Raw genomic sequence first — 20,999 nt, forward strand, 5'->3', positions numbered from 1 at the left:
TGGCTACAAAGTCAGCCATTTTCCTAATATACTAGAAATATACCCCAACTGGACTAATGAGAAGTCTTGGTGTATCTGGTTAGTGCAACTCAAGGCTATCCATTAGAAATATTTGCAATCATATTGGATTTGGGGGGATTAATGAGTCACTTCGCATAGAGCTATATGAAGCAAGTGAAACTATCATTTGTGGGAGGCTTAGTCCCTGTAACTATCATGAGATGCATTCCACGTTTACCTGCTGTGGCTATCGACTCCTATTCCTACCTCTCCCACTTGCCACCCCAGCAATCAGAAAACTGAAATTGGTTACTTTATATACATATTCAAAAGTACTCGATCAGAGGAGTAATCAGGATGCCTAGTTAGGTGCAAGATCAGAGTCAAGGGAGCCACATATCTTAGGTAGCTAGTCTACTGTCAACCCCTTAAAGCCCTCCCCTCTGGAAACATGTCTTAGACATTAAATTCCTAACGTAAAGCCTACCAAACACTGCCAGGATTTTTATTCATCAGGATAGAATTTAGTCAAGTGGTAAATATCACAACCATATTCAAAAATGACTTGGATTTTGAAAATGGCCAGCCCAGTAAACAGAGACTGCATTCTTATATAGTCAAATGTATGTCTGGAGGCACCAAATCAAAAATAGAGAATGTGCATTAAATGAAACAGCCATGAAGCCCGCTGACCAAGCAAAGGGATTGAGAGGTTATTGTAAAGGAATCCTTGAAGTCAGCAGCCAAGTGTAAAACGGCAGTAAGGCAGGCAAACAGCATATTGGGATAGAGCAATGAGGGCTAGAATACAAATCAAAGTAGTAATATTGTTATTGTGTAGAGTGTAGGTTAGACTTCATCTAGAAAAGTGCTTCGTTTGGGTCACCTGTTCCTGAGAAGGCACTATTACCCCTGGACAGAAAGTGCCATACATGACGATCGCTGTCATTGCAGGGTCTAAAGACATTTCTTTCAACAACAGCTTAAAGAAAGACAGGTTCTTTTCTACTGAAGAAATAAACTTAAGGTAACTAACTGAAAAAAAATTCATAATGACAAAACTGCTGATAAAATGTTGAAAAAAATAAAGTCCAAAGGCTGGTACTACTAGTCCTAAAGGGTTAAACAGGAATTGCCTAAGATAAAGACCATTTAGTATTTTAAATGAAGAATGGAAGGTTACTAAGCAGGACAGGAGTCCAATTAAAGGAGACAGTCTTATTTTTATAGGTATCCCTTTTTGCCTCCCATTCAATTATTTAAAATAGGATCTTTCTGTGGATGTATGTGTGCACAGGTTATAGCCTGTTTTCAAATTTTAAGTGATTTAGATTCTACAAACAGTTATTTTTCATTTTTGAACGACCTAGCGGATAGGTATATAATAAATAATCTGATCAGTTTTACTTTTCATTTTAATGGAAGAAACTCTTGTACTTTAAATGAAAGTAGAGTGCCTGGTTTGATTCATCATGAACTAGCTTCCAAATGAAATTTAAAAATTTAAGCTTGAGCAGCTAAGTGGCTTAGTGGTTTGGGAGCCAGGGCTAGAGACTGGAGGTCCTGGGTTCAAATCTGGTCTCAGATATTTTTGTAGCTGTGTGACCCTGGGCAAGTCACTTAACCACTATTGTCTAACTCTTACCACTCTTCTGCCTTGGAACCAATATACAATATTGATTCTAAGACAGAAATTAAGGGTTTAAAACATTTTTTTTAACTTAAGGGCAATAGTTTTTGTTCTGTAATACAATGTCACACTTTAAATTTTCAGGAAGAGATTGCTCTTTGCAATCACATGTCAACTTTGCTACATAAAAATAAAAAAGGCCAGGCCACACGTAACATATTAATAGCATTGCCTTCGTGGTATACTGACTTTCTTTACCTGAATTCCTGAATTTGGTAATCCAGGCAAATTGAAAGCGCTCAAGACAACGTTTTTATGACTAAAGGTATCATGGTAAAGCCTCACTGCAAGAATCACCTACATCACAGAGTAAAACAATGGAAAGATAAAGAAGAATTGGCAATGGACTCTTTCGATTCTGTTTCCTGAATATGATAACTCTGTTTCAGGAATTGACAACTGAAGTACATTTATTGCACTGAATGAATTTATGTGTAATCAGCACAATAAACATTGCTGAATTGTCTCAGTAAAATCAGAGCATGAAGCACAGAGTTAGTGCTGAATTCTAATGATGCTGAATGTCCATGATTTCATAAGGAGAGGATCTTAACAGGGCTTAATTTGAGCTTTGGCATCTGCCTCACAAATCATGTGAAATGCTCCTCCTGTAAAAGTGCTGAATATTGATCAATGTCTCTGCAAAGCCCAACAGGGAAGTTGGTCTCTATTGGCAATCTTTACCAAAGTGTGTTTTTTTTTCTTCTCTACACTCAAGGGTTTACCCTGAATGATTTAATTATAATTTTCCTTGTGTAAGACAAATTAAAGAGGAGAGTAGGAGTGTCACGCCAAAGCAGATTATTTATCTCTTTAACAGATTGCTGGGCACCAAACCCCAGAGCTGCTGCTGCTGCTGCTGCCTCTGCGGCTATTACCATCACCACTGCTGCCGCCTTGGCCACTGCTTACAAAAAGCTCAGGAAAGCACAGGAGAAAAAAAAGTCTCGGGAAAGGTAATTTTCAAAGTTAAATGCAAATGTTGGGCACCTGTGGATTATTAGCTAGTGCCCCACTCTGACCCCTCCTCTTCCAACACTGCCTTGTCCTGGTTCTATTCTATTGTGTACAGAAAATGGGGAGAAAGAATTCAGAAGAGCTTTTTTCAAGAAGTAGGTTAAATCAAAACCAAATGACATTTTCAAATGTTGAAATAGCTCCTACACAAGAGGTGCAAACAAATTAGGGAGCAGGGAAGGCAACTTCAAAGGCAGGGCCAGAGAAAACTTAAAGCAAAGCAAGGGCTGAAGAAAGAAGGAGCTGCTGCTTCTCAGACCTGGATGAAAAGGATATTGCTACAGCATGATTTACATCCATTTTAAAACCCTCTACTGAGAGACAAGATGTGTTTGCTTTATTTGGATGTCACCAGGTAAACAGGTGTTAGATAAATAGATAAATAGTGGCTCAGTGGATAGAGATCTAGGCTTGGAGTTGAGAGGATCTGGGTTCAAATCTGACCTCGGACACTTCCTAGACGTGTCACCTTGGGTAAGACACTTATCCCAACTGTCTAGCCCTTACTGCTTTTCTGCCATGGAACATCCAATACTTGTATCAAATCTCAGACAGAAGGCAAAGGTTAAAAAAAAAGTAATATTGCTCCCCCAAAAAAGTCATTCTCATCTTCACGTACTATACGGTGAAACAAAGGTTTGGGTCAGAAACAGAATTTGAACTCAAGTCTTCCCTGCTGTCCAATCTAACTCTCTATTAACTCTGGGAAAGGAGACTAGATGGAAACATACTGATTGGTGACCTGACAATTCTACTAAGCCCAAGAACCTTGCCCAATGTTTTATATTTACAAAATGCTTCCTCTCTCATGGAGTTTCCTTTTCTTCTCCTTCCCAGATCACACTCATTGTAAAGCTGGGCTGCCAAAAGGAACACTTTTTATTAAAATGCCCACATGTCCCATAATGCCTCTTCTAGTTTGGCATTCAGAATATTGACACATTTAGCTTAACTTCTGAGGATACAAATGAGCATTACGGAATCACACCAACTTCCAGCTCCTGGAATTACGCTGCCTCTGCCTTGGATCCATTTACTCTTAAATGCACCTTGAGACATAAAAAGGGGCTATTCTTTTCCCATTTTCTTCAGGGCTAATCTACCACTCTCCTATACCAAATACAGATATATATCCTTTTAGCGTGAAACTAAATGCAATGCATCTAAACAAGAAGAGGTTTGTGTGTCATATGAAATGCAGGCAGGCACCACAAGGGCCGCCAGGCCTGCAACAAAAACCTTAAGTGCATCAGTGGGCATTCTTCGGTGTATAGTCTCCTGCTCTACTTATGGATAAAGATGTAATTCAATCACTGTACTAAATGGATGGTATAAACCCTAGTACATCAAAGAAAAGAAAGGCAAAGCTAAATCTAGAACCTTTTATTTCATGCAATCTGAAGTTTTCCTTTCTGAAAATATTACAACAAAAGGCAACATAACACATACAGGAAGTAGGATCCAAGCCTGACTTTTGGATGGGAAAATATGTCTACTTTTCCTTAACTTCAACAGAAGCTTGAATTCATCCAGTGGTTCTCAATGAACACTTGCTTTATTTCATTCGATCCTCCAAATCATTTTCAAGCTAATAAGCTTAGCAAATATTTAAATCACTTGCTGCTTCTCCTATGGCTGCACAAATTTTAAAATCATCTAATGAGTGTGCCTGAATTTTCTGAAGAAAACATTCATATCACCTATCACTGCAAACTTGTTACCAAGGGTACTGATTTATAATATGAAATACATAATGCAATAGATATGCTTTTTTTGTCATTAGTCTTTACCCTGATAAAAATGGTTTAAATAAAGTGATCCCAGAAAGAGGAAACCCACGAGCTTCAATACATTTTGTTATTTGAAAAAACAATGAAACGCTTTTTAAAAGGAATAATTAATAAGTAATTAATAATCATTAAAATACTTTCAAATGTAAAAAACCATTCATTTATGCTTATATAAGAACTAACAGCAAAAAAAATAGCATTATCCTGTTTACCAAACATTTTGATCCAAAAAGCATTTATTCACTTCCTACTACATGCCAGTCACTACACTAGGGGCGAGGAAAACAAAAAAAGAGGGAAAAAAGTCCTTCTCCTTAAGGAATTTACATTCTATTAAGAAATCACATTTAAAAATTCTTTAGGGGATACAAATATGAAACTAATGTAAAGCATATGTAAGCATAAGCATCTTGGATGAAAAACATTTTTACATAGTGTTAGGTATGATTGATTATAGGAATATTATATATTTTAAAAGCACTGTTTGAAGAAGTGTCTGGCACACAGGAGGTACTTAATAAATGCTTACTGAATTAATGTTCATACCATTCATTTGAAGGACCACTGGCAAATTTAGGGTTTTATTAACTTCAAACCATCTAAGAATATTCACCTGATTTGGGTGATTCCCTCCTCTCCCCCCAGTTTGGTATTCTTCTACCTAACTGTAGGCAGGGATTTCACGGCAGAGATTTTATTGTTTTCCTCCTTTTCTTTCTGCTCTTTGTCTAGTATGGTACTTTCTATATGGCAGATCCTTAACTGTCTGATGAAAATGAAATGCGAACTGTTTTTAAATGTAAAATTTCAGCAACAAATAATAATGTGGCTAGGAAATGTTTCAACTGACTTTAAAACATTTCCATGATATTTAATGATATAAAACCGCTTATGTGATGAACAGAAACCAAACTCCATAAAATTCATTTTTGCTTTGTTGGAACTTTGGAGCGTTGGCTTTGCTGCCTCAACTATACCTAAGATATCAAATCACGAGAGATGACAACATAAGGACCTAATCTCCAACAGAACCACACAGCCTGTCTGCAGCCCACTCTTAATGTATTTACCTTCTGTCTTCACACAGACGCAGAGGAAAGGGCCTTAAAAGTGTCCTGTCTAAGCAGCTAGAGGAAGAGTGGACTCTGAACACAAACAAGGTAATGAGGAAACGGGCATCTCGTGGCCCCTTACCATAAGCTCTGGGGTACGTCTACATTAGCACTAATTCCATGTTGAAAAAGTGAAAATAATTAGATGCTTCACACCACAGTCTATATTGAATAAATTCTGAAGTCATTACATGCACATTCGCATCCCATGAATCCAATTAGAGATCAGTGAGATATAAAGAGGCATTTCCCCTCTCCCCATCCCCCTCCCCCTTTTCAGGGCTGTTCATGGCTTAGCTGACCACGTTCCAGCCAAGCCTGGGTTCCTACCTCTCTCTTTTAGGGGTATGGACGGCTGCTAGCTGCCCATTGGTGGAGGCGTGGGGGTTCATGATTAAGGAGGTCTTGGAAGGTGCAGAGGAGGTGGTGACGCATGAAGAAGACAGATCCAAGCTGCTATGGTTGCTGCTCGGGGTTTCTTCTGCTGGATGCGAGCCTGTCACTTCTTTCCAGAGTTGCTGCAGTTCGGCTGGAATCATGCCTGAAACAAACAAATTGGATAATTAAATCAATTAACAGCTAATTCCGTCCTCTTCAAACAGTAATTAAATCAAAGACTCAGTAAACAAAGCCCAGTGTTGGGTTTTTTTTTTTTGAGTGTATGAGAGTGTGTGTGTGTGTGTGTGTGTGTGTGTGTGTGTGTGTGTGTATCTGTGTGTTAAAGGCTTCATACTTTCCTGAGAAACTGCTCGGCATCTAAAATGGGATTCTTGTTGAACTATGGCTACAATGGAAATTTTAAAACTGGATCGTTCTAGCAAGTTGGGGGATAGAAGGGACTGCAGACGTCTGGGACAACCTGCTCACTTAACTGATGAAAAAACCCAGCAAAATGAAGACCTCGCGTGAATGAGGTCACTCAGCAGAGCAGAAGTGGGCCTAGAAACCCACTCCTTCTAGCCCAGTGCTAAGGTTTTATTGTGATGGTTGGCCTGGCTGCCTTCTAAAGTTCCTTCTAGTTTTAAATCTATGATCCTGGGAGGCTCCATCCAAAATTGAAATTCACTCATTTTGCTGAAGTGAATAATTGGTATCTTATTTTAAGACACAAGAAAGGACTCGAAATAAAATTATTCAACTATGGTATTATGACAACAGGAACCACAACATGACTAATTTTTTGTGCTTAAGCCTTAAATGATGACAAATAGCTTTGTTATTAAATATAGTTTTTATTAATCACTTTTCGACATAAATTATGAATTCATATTGTCTTCCTGAAATGCTTTTCAAATTTTAACAGTCAAATTGATTATACTATGATTATTTCATTAACACACCTATCTTCCTCATTAATTTTGGTTTCTAGTACTGCTCCCTTAATTGATGGATGTGTCTACTGAAAAACTGTATAACTTTTTATACAAGTAACACTATTATTACTGTCATTTCTTAGATCAATGCTAATGAGCCATTCACGAGTAAAATGAAAACATTAAATAAGCTGTGGGTAATAAAAAAAAATTGTTGTTTTCCAAAGGGGTCAAAGTGGACAGGGGCTTTAAGACACATATGTCAAGTGTAAACTGGAATGTCCCAGTGAGAAGTAGAGACATTATCCATATGTCATGCTCGCCATTTTGGGTGACCTCACCTTTAATCGGATGACACTTCTCTACTGAACCAAATTCCCAAATCCCACATAAAGAAGACACACTTTACGTTCAGAAGCATACAGGAGAAAAAAATGTTTACAAGGGCAATTGAAGAACAGCAACCTCTCTTGAAGAGATACCTAAAAATGGAACTCCTGCCCGTTGAAAGGCGGGCCTGTGGCAGAACTAGATTTCCAGGTGTTTTGGATCACTGTTCATTGTTTCAATCAATTGTAACACAGCCATCCTAGGAAATCTGCCATTTTCTGAATCTATAAAAGCAGTTGAAACTGGCATGTATCTTAACCAACCTAAGGTATTGAATTAAAGGAGAAGCCTGTATGCATTATATTCATTTGAAACACATAATAAAAAATGCCAAGGTCTAAATTTAATTTATTTTTGTCATTTAGAATACAATGGATAGATAATCATCTCAACGTGATCAGCCAAACATCTTTACTTTGCTAAACTGTTAAAGATTTTAATTATGCTAGCTTTGGAGAGCACGGGTCTAATGAGGCGATAGACTCCAGAGAATCTAAGTGGTTAAGAACTGTGAAATGAGTCTGATAGGATTTTTTTATATTCACCGTGGATCGTTTGCATATCAAAGAGGAGTAAATTATTGCACAGCAGACCAATAACCTTCCCCGCCTTTCTGAGAGTGGCATTAACAAAAACAGTTGGTATCTGGTAACTATTCTCCACAAAAATGCTCAAATGCTTAAGTATTTGCAATTAATATATATTAAAGAGGAAGCTTCAATTTATACATCAAGTGATCAGATATTCCTAGAACACATCTACCCTTTTAAAGCGAAGTCATCCTTCTTTCATAAAAATCAAATGCCAATTATATTTTGATGGATTTTGTCCCAAATGAGCATTTAGTTATTAGACATATTCAATTATTACTTGTCCCCTGAAATTAAACCTCCGAGGCAAATTAAACAAAGAGAAAGGTCACTCCCCAATCCCATGTCCTGTTTTGCTGCATCTGGGCTATTATTTTCAAACACCTTGCAAAGTGACAGTACGGGATGAAGGGATGTATTTTTAGCAAACATGCTTGACAGGACTGTCTGCACACTAACAATTACCTGTGAATACCGCTGACCCTTACACCACTGTTTACTCAATTGAAACAATAGTGAATAGACTCCTCTGTTGATAATAAGGTATTAATATGAAACTACACAAGTCGACACCTCTTGTATTGTTTAGGAATAAACAAATATCAAAAGGAGAAGTTGCCCATTTTTCAAATGATAAACTATTTGATTTGGGGCCATTTTATATTTTATGTGAAGAAAATCCTGTTCACTGTTATCTGTATCTTTTTTTTTTCTCTCCCTTCTGAGCAGAGGCAAGGCTTGTAAAAGATTCCTGCCACTCCCTCCATATTTACCCAGCAAATGAAGACTAAAACATATTGTATCGCTATCGGCTTCGGCTATGTGCCTCTGTGCGACCTATTGCAACATTACTCAAGTCCACCTCTGTGAGACAAATATGTAGCCTTCAACTGAGAAACTTAGAAAAGTTGAATTAAAGAAACAGTGTCAATACCCTTTCCTAGCTAAATTTCAAAAGTAACAGTTAATTTAATTAGAGGGTCCTCTTCTATAAGGGAGGAAACTGATGTCATCTTTTAACGAGTGACATCAGACATGCTTGGGGTGGTCCAATCTGTGATCTCCACGGCTTCTCTAGTTAGAAAATAACATTAAGCAGCTGGTTCAATGAATACATCAAAAGATGCTCATTTGACAGTCAAGATATCCTGATAGCAATAAGACAGTTGAAAGGAAAGCCAGTCACTCATCAGGCTAAATGGATATCAAATTTCCAGAAACTAAGCATTTCCTCCAAAATGAGGTAGGAGAATAATAGTACCAAGTTAAAGAAATCCATTAACAGGTACACAATAAAGTGTATAATTTGCCTAAATACAATTCACATTTTAAAAATTAGGTCAGAATATTCCTGATTCAAAAAAAAAATCAGTTCTGCCCTTTAGCCAACAGAGTATATAAGTAATTACAATGCAAAACAATGGTTACATGCTAATTATTTAAGACTTGAAGGAGGCACAATTGTAACCTTAGAAGAAAACCTGTCCATTCTGGAGTGGAAAGTGCCATCGGTCATCTTTTTGAAGCATTTACTATAAAATGGCTTCAAAGATTACATAGCCCTATAGTCTGTTGTTGTTTTTTTTTGAGATCCCCTTAACTCCATTTTAACATATTTAGGATACATAGAAAACTTGTAGTCCTAAAATAAAAACATCTTGGTTTTGGTATGAACTATATATCACCTATGATTTTAATGCATGGTCTGGGATCCTTATTACCTTCTTTTTTTTTTCTCCCCTTTCTCCAGGACAACTGGTCCCCTTCATTATAAAAGAAAATGCAGGCACAGGTTTAAAAAATGTATGTTGTGGGGACAGTTGACAGATTACTGTTCATGGAACTCAATTTCACAACCCCAGGTATCACGGGCTCAAAGACAAACAGAGTTGATCAACCTTTTTTTGTCCTTGTACATCCATACCCAGGTGACCATGTTCAAGCAAGCAGAAAGTTGATTTAAACCTCGTAATGACATCAGTTTTAAGCCATCATCTCTCTGATAAAAAAAAAAGAAATTCATGTTGTCGTCCAACAGGCCTGAATTCTCAAGGCACTTCGAGAAAAGAGGTAGGGGGTGGGGCCTAAATGAAAAAGAGCCCCTAATTTCACCAGGATTGTCAACCACACTCAGTTCATTTCATTGCAAGGGCCTGACCTCAGCAGCACCTCTGTTTATGTTTATATGATCTCTGGCACACTCGGAGGCACCCCTTAGGTTTTAAATATGCTTTTTCCTCATGTTGTAGGGGCTAATAGTTCTCCCAGACTGCTAAGCATATCAATCAATGCCATGACTGCTGAATTACCTACTGGTGTCTCTGATGTGTTACCGCACAGATTACACTTCATGCATCACCACATTCATTTCTTTCACATTACACGAGCGTGTCTTGTCACTGCCCAATTGCCCTCTTTTGGACAGCTTAACTGATGTACTCTAACAATGAACCTTAGTGAGCAAACTTAATAGTGTAGGAGCTGTGGGAAAAAATGAGAAAGGTTGAAGCTTGAGTCCAGTGGGTGTGGAAGAACAGCCTGTGATGTTTCCAACAATAAACCTGAAGGTGTAATTAAAGCACGTTTTAACATTTTGCCAGCCTAAGACACATTAGCCTATGTGCCCTTTCATTTCCTTTTGTATTGCTCAGGTACCAGAGCTTCTATTTTGACAGCAATACAGGGGGTACTGATTAAATATCAAGCATAAATAAGGGGCGAGAAGTTTGAGGAAGAAAAGGAACAAATGGAGAAAAAGCCAGGACTGCAAAGTTAGAAAAGAGATAGACTGGAAAAGGGTGTGGTCAAAGGCGTCCAAAAGAGATGCCAATACTGGGATCTCTCCCCTGGGTCCACTGGAGATGAAGCCTTCTGAATCTATTGTCCATTTTCAAAGCAGCATGCACACTGAAAGTTTCCTATTTCCTGGTAACTCATTTTGGAAGATAATTTGGGACTATTCGCAAAAGTTTTTAAGGTGTAACAAGCTGTAAGACTATATAAACAGACAAATGTGAATTGGAGTGTGAATTGGCTTGAGTTGGTGAGTAGAAAACTTAGATCCACTCCAATCCAACAAACATTTATTAAGTATTGACTACGTGCCAGGCACTGTGCCAAGTACTAGAGGCGTATTAATAATGACAGTCCCCTGCCTTCAAGGAGCTTACAATTAAATGGGCAGGAGAGGGAAAATACAAAAAGAAACAGGTGAGGAGAGTCTTTTCTCTAAAAACAGGCTGATATAACATGTCTACAGAGCTTTTTGGAGCTTTGAATAATAATCCCTCTACTAGAGAAAGTCAAGCCAAATGATCTCCCTAAAAATTGCCACCTTTCCCATTCGAACTCTGTGTCTTTGCAAAGTTCATAAAATAAGATGTAGACCAGTGAGGGTTCTCAAATAGAATTCACCAAATGCCACCAAATTCTGTTACCTTTTTACCGAGTCCTAATAGTTCATAGTTAAGTCTAAGGATGCTATCTATTTTGAGAAGTGTGCAATCTTCAAAATCATGGTTTGGGAATGTAAACCATTCTAAGAATAAGCTTCAGCTAGAATTTCTCAGTCAAGACAAAGATTTAAGTTTTTCTCCCTTGACTTTAGGGATACAGGTGGGAGGGTGGGAAACTTGGAAGTCTTGGATATTAACATCATTTACAAAATAAAGGAGGATGGAGTTTGAGCAAGTAATAAAATAAAGACTTTTAAAAATCAATGTTGAAATCATAAAAAAACAAACAGCTTTTCCAAACTTCAAAACCTTGGAAAAATGAATAAAATGTTTCATAATAAAAGTGTGCTCCTATTGGATAAACACACAATGAATCCTATTTCATGTCAAACTCAAAGACAATGAGCTGACATTCCGTTTAAGCCATTCTAAGTCGGTATCCTCTACCATGATACCACTCTTCGACTTCCACGCACAGAGGGGATTCATGTCTTGGATGGATGAGCAGATTTTTGAATGACTAATTCATATTCATTCATAAGGCTACTTGGATCCCCTTCTTCTTAATCCAATACATACCTTGAGCAAGAGGTGGGAGGGGAAGGGCAGGCTGTCCAGGCTGAATGGTTAGCAGGCCCTGGCGCTGCAAGGACAGAAGGTGTTGCTGCTGTAACTGTTGCATCTGTAAGAGCTGTTGCTGAAAGGCCAACTGCTGGGTAGCCGCCACCTGCTGTTGCTGTGGCTGTAAGAAACCAGAAATGAAAGGAGGGGGGTGGAGAATTAGGTAGATCTTTCCCAAGGATAGTCAAATATCAAAAATTTTAACCTTCCCAACATCATCAAATATTGTGAAATAATGGACTGAGTGCTCTAATGAAAGCCTACAGACTAGCTCACCCATTAAAGGAGCCTGATTGGGTTAATTTATTACCTGAGCTACATATTAGCTCTCACTTGACAATCAATCATTTGTCCACCAGGGCTATTTTTTTTAACTTCCTGAGCAGCTAGGTCTGATATTTAAGACTCAAACTCCTAAGACTTCAAATATTTTAATTGTTCTCATTATAAATAGAACTGAGTTACTCTCCTCCAGAGAGATTTGAACCCTGAACCTTTGAGGTGTAAAGGAACACATTGTTCTTTTCTCTCCTCCACCAGCAGAAGCTTTTAACTACTCTGTTTATCACTTCTGACATAAATAAATGAGAAAAAATCAGACCTTTGAAGAAGAAAAACTTCATCTAATATTGTTAATTAGCCATGACAAACGATGAAATAACATTGTAAATCTTTCATAGAAACAGCCACTAGATTTTAATTACACACATTCATAATTTAGCAAACAACATCTTACTTGAATGTGAGTATGATATGTACAGTACTCTCAGCTTCATATCTCCCAATTTCTGTTTAGTTAAGGAAGCCCCTAGTTTTGTTGCTCATCATGGATTTTTTTTTCCTTCTTTGTTCTCTAAAAACCACATGGAAGACTTTACATTATGATAAATATCTTTTTGCTTATTGTACTAATGACAGAAGGAAAACTTTTGTTGTGTAAAACATCAATGCACCATGCCAGTGTTTAGGAGCTTCTTGTGCTCGCCAAAAAAAAAAAAAAAAATTAATGTAGATTTCCTTAGTAATTATCTGAGTGATAGAAAGATAATACAGTGCAGGAGTACAATAAATAGAAGGAAATTATCTAATATCCCTAATCTGCTAGGAATCATACTAAGGTGGAGGTCTTATGCACATTATGGCTAACAATTATGGAAAGAAAATTAACCCTTTACAAACTGTAGCCAAAATAGACAGGTTAAGAAAGAGATACATTTAGCTCTTCTAATTATTATTGTTTTAAAATATCACAGAAATCATATTTTATATGTGCCCCTGAAAGACTTTAAGGGACTAGCAACCCTTCCCGTTCATATATGACCTTGCTTAATAATTATACCTCAGAGAATAATTATATCCCACTTGACCTAACTTTCCAGTCTTATCTGGCATATACATAAAATAGACTATGTGTTGTAAACCCTTCCGACTGAATGTTCAAAGAAAGAGGAAAATGTTGTTTTCCTTTTAATCCCCAAGTAGTTTATTTTACAGTAAAAAGCCATCATTCTCATATTAGCAACCAATTTCAGACTTACTACCATGCCACTGGGAAAGTTAATTGAGTTTCACTCCAAAAAACAAAATCTATAGCACTGACAACAAAAATTTAAATAAATTTAAATGAAAAGCCAGTGTTTTCATTTTAGGAACAGCATGCATAAAATGATCCAATTGTTTTCACTCTTTCCCAAGTTATCATATTAATGTAAAACCCAATGATAGTTATATTCATGTCAAAAATATTTTTTCACTTCTTCAACAGATATTAATTCCCAACATTCTCCAATCCACCCCCCTCCTCCATGACAAAAATATGAAAAAAAAAATTGGATTCAATTTTCTCTAGATTGAACCTAATCTTTTGGGAGTCCCCACCCTTTTGTAAATTAAATGCCTAAAATTATTTATTTATATAAAATGACTGATGGCCTTTCTGTTGTCTCCTTAGCTATCCTTAGGAAAAGCTCATGAAAGCTCTCTACATCTGAAAAGCCAGGATATAAAAGTATACAAGGCCCATTGTCCAAGAAAGAATTTAAAAGCAACACACGTTGCCAAACTGTGCTCCCCACCCAGTTACCAAACACAGGATACGAGCAAGTTTGTTTACTTCTCACAATTGAATGCATACAAAAAAGGTCTCAGTGCAGTCCTGTTGTCAGGTCAGTAGTCAGTGTTAAAATGCTGAAATATCCTGATAAAACTTGCATTTTTGATCCCCTCCCTAAAGCTTCTGTCAAAGGTCTGTTTTCTTTTCTTAGGTTACTCCCTACTGCCTAACATAAACTGTCATAACTGCTTGAGGACAAACGGCCTTTTTCAAACAATTAACTAGGCCTAGGATCAACTACACAAAATAGAATTCTTCTTTTCCCTTGATTTACAATTAATTCTACCTATTTTCCACATCGATTTCTGACAAATATTAATGAGTAGTTAGTCCGGCAGCTACAATAGGATAAGTTCTCCCTTTTGTCACCTCTCCAGAGTATGCACTGAATTAAGGCTTCAGTCCTAGACTCATGGTGGGCCATAATGTGTTCGAATTCTAAGCTAGAAATCTATCACTACAACTTTTTGAAAAAAAAAAAAAGAGTAAAAGGTATATTGTTCTGTTAAAGGTCAAATCTCTTACTGAAGAAATATGTCAAAGAAAAAACAAGGGAAGGGGTAGAAGCCGAAAGTACAAAATTATGAGCCACTAATGACCAGGGGATTCGGCAAATTAATACACTTGTTCCATCTGTCGACATCCAAGTTCAAACCTTGTTAAAAATCATACCCACCAGTCCACATCATGAAATCACAACCATGTGACTCTATTGTCATTTTTTGCACAAAAGGACCACCAAGGGCATAATAATTTCAAGAGAATTTGATGCCTCTACTCAGTAAAATAAGGATGGTCCTAACTGAAAATGTTGTGGCATGGGATTCACTACTACAACAGGCCTTTACCAAATCCATCTATTCAATAAACACACATAGTCTCTTCAAAGAGGTAAGTATATCCTCTTGTCCTCCTATACCTAATCAGAGAAAACATCCAACTTCAAACTGGTCTTTATTTAAACTTTGCATGCAAACGGTATGGCCAGCCTGGAGCATGGTAAGCCAAGTATATTTGGAGACACTGAAATGCCATCACATTGTCTCCCTTTCGCTTCTCTTTCAACCCAAATTGTGGTAAAATTTTTTTTCCCCAGAACTCAGAGCCCTCATCTTTGTCTGGGGATGGTCTCCTTTCTGACAACAGCAATTTAGTAGAGTTAACTTTTATCATTCATTCTGCAGTGTAACTTTCCCCTTCAACTTTCTTTATCTGCCCTCGGAGCCCATCTGAACTTTCATGTTCTCCCAGCATGCAGGCGTGCATTCCCAACTATGTCTAATAGACCAAATAAGAGGTTAATAAGAAGTGGCAACAGAAAGAAAAAATCCAATCGCTGGTAACTGATAAGAATGACAGTGGCAGCCCTTTATTGTTTGTCTTCAAATATCGAGTTAAAGATCTTTAAAAAACTAAATTTTGACGCCTTTGAAAAGCAAGAAGCACAAAATAACAACAGGGGGTTATTGCCTGCCAGCCACAGGGGAGAAGCTCCGGAATTCTTCTTCTCCCTTTTGAAGGCTGTTAGAAATCGGATTCAAAAAAGCAACAGCAGAAGGAGAAAGCCTCTTGAGGCTGTAGCCATTTCCTGTGATCATGCATAATGTGCTTCAAAAGTGAGTTTTTACCAATTCTGTTGATCAATTGCACCTCCTTCATATTCCCTCTTTTTTTCTGCTGTGTTTACATCTGATGTGACTCAATGACAAGCACTGTCTGAGACTGTGAAACAGGCCTGTCATGTTGATTTATGGGCGCATCAAACCACGACTTGTCCAAACTGAAGCTCGCAGTTCATTAATTAGAGAGTTGTGACTTTGAAGTCAGCTTTCAGACTGTGGTTTTTAACATTTGGCTTAATTTATATGCTCTTGAATGTGGATCTCTAAGGAAAAAACTGAAATTCCCTTCTTGTCTTTGAACTTCTTTTGACCGCACAATAATCATTTCTTTGTCCAGAGTGATGCCTGCATCCCAGAGTCATTAACGCGCATTGAACTGCCACTGATGAGTAAGCCCTACTGAATTAGAAAAACAGCCAGCAAAACAAAGCTGAGAGCATTCTGCACAGTGATATCTCACAATTACATGCCTTCCCTCCCTGTGCCATTTCCATTTTAATTACTGTTAGTCCTTTAGATTTACATTTTAGACACTTTTTAATCTGTTCCCTTTTTATTATAGCAGCACCCGTTACCCACTATACTTAAGGTTGTGTCAGCATTTTCATTATAACATTTCCTCCTGGCATCCCTTCCCCCCCAAACTCCCTGAAGCCACCACCATCACCACCCACCACAATCACATACCCCCACCCCAAAATAAGCCTTGCCTTCAGGGCTTTATAACCAGGTGGTGAAAATGTAATCCCAGATGTAAACTTGGCATGGCATAGGAGGTTTACCAAATTTGGAGAGGAGGAGGGACTAACTGGGAAGAGAGAATAGTTAGGTCATCCTCGAAATGGAAAATGAGTATCATTCAGCAACTTTCACAGGAGGGTTCATGATAACTAAGATGGACAGAAGTACTTTCTTATCATGGGAAGATGGTTGTTCAATAAGATCCCAGTTAGTTGAGATGGTGCAGAGTAACAAAGAAGTCATTAAATATAGGAATTTACACCAGTTATCAAATTACGGCTCATATCGTTTCCCAGAACTGTTCATTAAGAAATATCTACTATGATAAAGCCACCTTTAGGAGCAGGTAACAAATAATAAAGGTGCCAAGATGCATATGTAACACTGTAATCTTGTCACCCTGAGCACATGTCAGTATGCCCATATTGTACCAAAGGTGAGAAAGTTGGGTCTATACTTTAGGGCATTAACTATTTATCCATTTCTAAACATATGCATATGTGTGTGTATGCACACACACACATATAAACATGTATACATATAGTCAAAGTATTAAGTATTTTTAACCCAAACTAAACTGAATCCTTTTGAGAAAGATAGAGGGTTTATAATTTTGCCGTTTCTTATTTAGAATGTGCCCATAAAATTAGAAAAGAAAAATGAAGGAATATTACGGTTAAAGAGGGTTATAGTATCTATCTGTTTATCTTTTTAAACTCTTTGACTGTCAACTTTCACAACGATCCTGAAATGAAATTATTTTCTTAAATGTACAACATGGGAAAAGCCAAGTTTCATAATCTCAAACACTTCCCCCATAATACCTCTAAAAAATCCAAATGGATGGAGAAGACTTAAGTATCTCTAAGGAAATCTGGACCCTTAAGTTACACCAGTTTCTAAAAGCAGTATTAAAGATCTTATTCAGAATACGTGTCCCGTACTCACAGAACAAGGCAAATGTGGGGCAGGGTAGTAAAATATGTGGCAGCAAGCAAATGGAACACAGAAAAATTAGAGAGAAAACAGGACAATAACTCTGAGGCTGAAAGCTGAGCCCCGATACAGTCAGCTCAGTTGTGCAATCATTTAAAAGATGAATGACAGTTTAATAGCCACTAGACAGTCCTCTGGGATCTGTGGTTTGAAAGTAAAATATGTATTGTCTGTACCTCTTTAGGCTGTTTTCCAGCATGTTGTTGTTGTAAAAGTTGGAGCTGTAACTGTTCCTGTTGTTTTTTGTAAAACTCTTGAAGCTGTTGCTGCAAAGAAAAGCAAAAGATGGTAAGTAACCCAGTGGAGGAGCCAATTCTGTGTCCCTTTCAGTGTAATACACAAACTGTGATTTGAAAAATAGCATCCTTTTATCTGTAATGGTCTGACCTTTAGTTTGAAACTCAACAATAAATTCAGTGCACACTGACTATTCTTGGCATTATCGTCTGAAAAGTAATCTCCAAAATGAACTGATGAAAAACATACCATTTTCTACACAAACTAATTAAAATAAGGCAAGGAATGACCTTTGATTGTAACAACAAAGCGAAGATGCCCTTGCTGAGAGAGACTGGTAAATCTCTGTTGTGAAACACATACATGCTTTCTAAATGATAGGGTTTGACTGTATTAAGTGTTGTTCAATACGAGCAAAGACAGTGTGGGTGCTTCTCTGCCTTCTTGCCTCCCCCTACTGCTGATTTCTGTTACCATCATCATAACAGTCCTGTTGATGTATGACCTGTATGGTTCAAATATTCATCAGGAAAGAGGATTGTATGTAGAGTGGCCAAAATGATGACCTGGAATGGATTTTAGCACCAGCAAAAGTACAAAGATTACTACTAGAATGCAGCACCTTTAATTGTGCTGGAACCATGAGGGCTAAACCCTATGTCAAAAAGGACACTTCTCCTATTGAAGTATTTTGATCTGTTGATTAAATAAATATTAGAAATGCTTGATTTGCCCATGGTCTTAGATTTCACCCCACACAATTTTGTTTAGAATTCTTTTACCTAGCATAAATTTTAATAGGATCGAAGTATTAGAATCACAAGGGACTTTCTTCATCATTTCGTCATCACTCTCTTCCATCTCATCTCTATTTTATAAATATGACCCAAGGAAGCAAAACAATAATAATAGTAATAATAACATAATTAGTATTTATATCACATTTTGAGGTTGGCTAAATGCTTAAAAAATATCTCCTTTGATTCTCATAACAACCATGAAAGACAAGTACTATTATTATTATTATTATTATTATTATCATTATCATTATTCCCATTTTATAGAAGAGGAAACTGAGGCTGAAAAGGTTTAAGTGATTTGTCCACGGTCAAACATCTTGAGGAAACTGCTGAAGCGGGAGTCAAGCTCCCATGCCCCTGACTCCAACTCTACTTATCCCTAGATACGCAAAGTCACACAGCTAGAAAGTGACAGAACCAGCCACTGAACTCCAGTTTAAACTCAAGGCTTTCCAGAGCCATAGGAAAAGTCTTAAAACTTGGACATCTCAGAAGTCCCTTTAAAAACTCCAATTCTCAACTTAATCCTAACTTCTGATTGTGAAGCAATGGTCACATCTATAATACTGTTATCTATCAAAAGAGAGAATTTCAAGTCATTATTATGGAAACTTCCATTACTTTTGCTCTCTTCTTTTGAAATTTTAGCAACCAGAACTACTTATCCCAAGATGGGAATGTGTATTGCCAATTAGTGGCTGGGTCCATGAGATGGATCAGTGACTCCTATAGCAAAGGACTATGGTCCCAGGTTAGAGTGGCTTTCTTCCTAGGTGTAAAAGTCAATAGTTACCTGTTGAAGCATGAGTGCCTGCTGTTGCTGAAGCAGGACCTGGAGCTGTTGGGGAGTAAGCACTTGTTGCTGGAGGATCTGCTGCATTTGCTGGGGAGTGATAACTTGAGGTGTCATCATAGCCACTGACACTGGAACCTAAAGTATCAATAAAGTATAAACACTGAGCTAGAAAAACTTACAAGAGAGCCATCATCCCACAATCAGATTTTAAACACTTTGAATTCTGCTTAGAGATTTACCAACTTTTCATGCCAAATTAGCTTTTGCAACGGAGGCCTGGTTATAAATCCCATTGTGCTGTTATAAAGCTGATAAAGCTCTTGTATCATTCTCAGCAGCATCACACTGCCTTGCAAGGAGCAAAAGGGGCAAAACCTTAACACTGCTCAGAGTGAAGATTAACAGCTTTCTATTTGTGACTAGGAAATATTCCCTTTCCTCTTAAGAAATGATTTGTAAAAGTTAACCCAAACTTGAGTTTTCCTTTACAGATCACAGTCAGTTGAAAACAACAGTCAGGCATTTGGGACTGCGGTGATCTATGACTCTGAAGACAGTGGCTTTAAAAGAAATCAGTAGAAACTCAGGCAAGTGAAAAACATCACCTCTGTGCCCAAGTGAGTAGCAACATTCTCCCTATGATGCTTCTACCACTCCATATTTGCCCAGCATACAGATGTCTTCAATTCTTTCATTTTATGTAAGATACCATTAAAAGCCGCTTTCCATGACATTTCAGTGACAAATAGTTACAGTGATGAACTTGATAGCATTTCATATTTGCAACTGTTAACACGTTTCTGCACGGGCATCTTTGGAAGGAACCTGTACACTGTATCTGAAAGGATGATGTCTTGTTCAGATAAAACACTGACATTAAAATGACAGGCTGTCTTGGCCAAGGTTACACAAATTGTATTCAAGCGGATACCTAATGACAATGCTATGAATTCTGCAAGCTTTCTAGAATGTAATTTAGCTATTCAAAATAATCACTGCACTTGTGTTTAATTTGCAGACTACATGAGAACCATTTTGTCAGTCCCAGTAATGCAAGAAGACAATTTCATGAGAAATTCCAAAAAAAAAAGAGAGAGAGAGAGAGAGAGAAAGTGAGATCAAGTATGAGAGAGAGAGAGAGAGAGAGAGAGAGAGAGAGAGAGAGAGAGAGAGAGAGAGAGAGAGAGAGAGAGAGAGAAGACAGAGAAAGAGGGAGAGAGGACAGAAACAGAGAGAGGAGAAACAATGAAGGTAAAGACAAAACCTGTACGACTTTAACAGTAATATTTAAGCATCTTACTTTTCTTTAGTTTCAAATCAAACATGTGACAGCAAGAAACTAAAAGCAGTAAAAGATATACTTTGTTAAAAAAAGGATCTGCTGTCATCTCCTGTATTACAATAAAAGGTAATAACATGTTTTGCACTTTGCCAGTGCACCACTAAGAAAAAAACCCAGCAGACAATAGCTGATCAGAAGAGAAAAGAATTTTTAAAAATCCTTCAGGAGAGCAATAAGCAATAGGGAGAAGTGCGGTATTAATTTTACGTAACATAATGTCTTAATATGCAGTTTCTCTTGACTTTTTCACATGATTTGTCCTGTCATTTGCAGAGCGAGCTCGCATCCCTAATTTCACAGTCATTATGCACTGATGTCCTGATTTCTCAGCATCACTAATTTTGATGAACTAAAATTGGTTCCTGAAGGTCAGA

General features: G+C 37.6%; 1 protein-coding gene across 1 annotated transcript in view; it reads right to left on the minus strand.

The window, feature by feature from the left end:
- FOXP1 (forkhead box P1) overlaps positions 1-20,999 on the minus strand; it is a 281,610-nt gene that overhangs the window by 85,240 nt on the left and 175,371 nt on the right. The window contains exons 5-8 of the mRNA XM_044661547.1: positions 19,281-19,418; positions 17,627-17,716; positions 11,937-12,093; positions 5,940-6,150 (exon numbers count right to left, since the gene is read on the minus strand). Of these exons, the coding sequence (XP_044517482.1) occupies positions 5,940-6,150; positions 11,937-12,093; positions 17,627-17,716; positions 19,281-19,418 (596 nt within the window). The remainder of the gene's footprint in view (positions 1-5,939; positions 6,151-11,936; positions 12,094-17,626; positions 17,717-19,280; positions 19,419-20,999) is intronic.

Source organism: Gracilinanus agilis, chromosome 1 (assembly GCF_016433145.1).
Source record: "Gracilinanus agilis isolate LMUSP501 chromosome 1, AgileGrace, whole genome shotgun sequence".
Lineage (NCBI taxonomy): Eukaryota > Metazoa > Chordata > Mammalia > Didelphimorphia > Didelphidae > Gracilinanus > Gracilinanus agilis.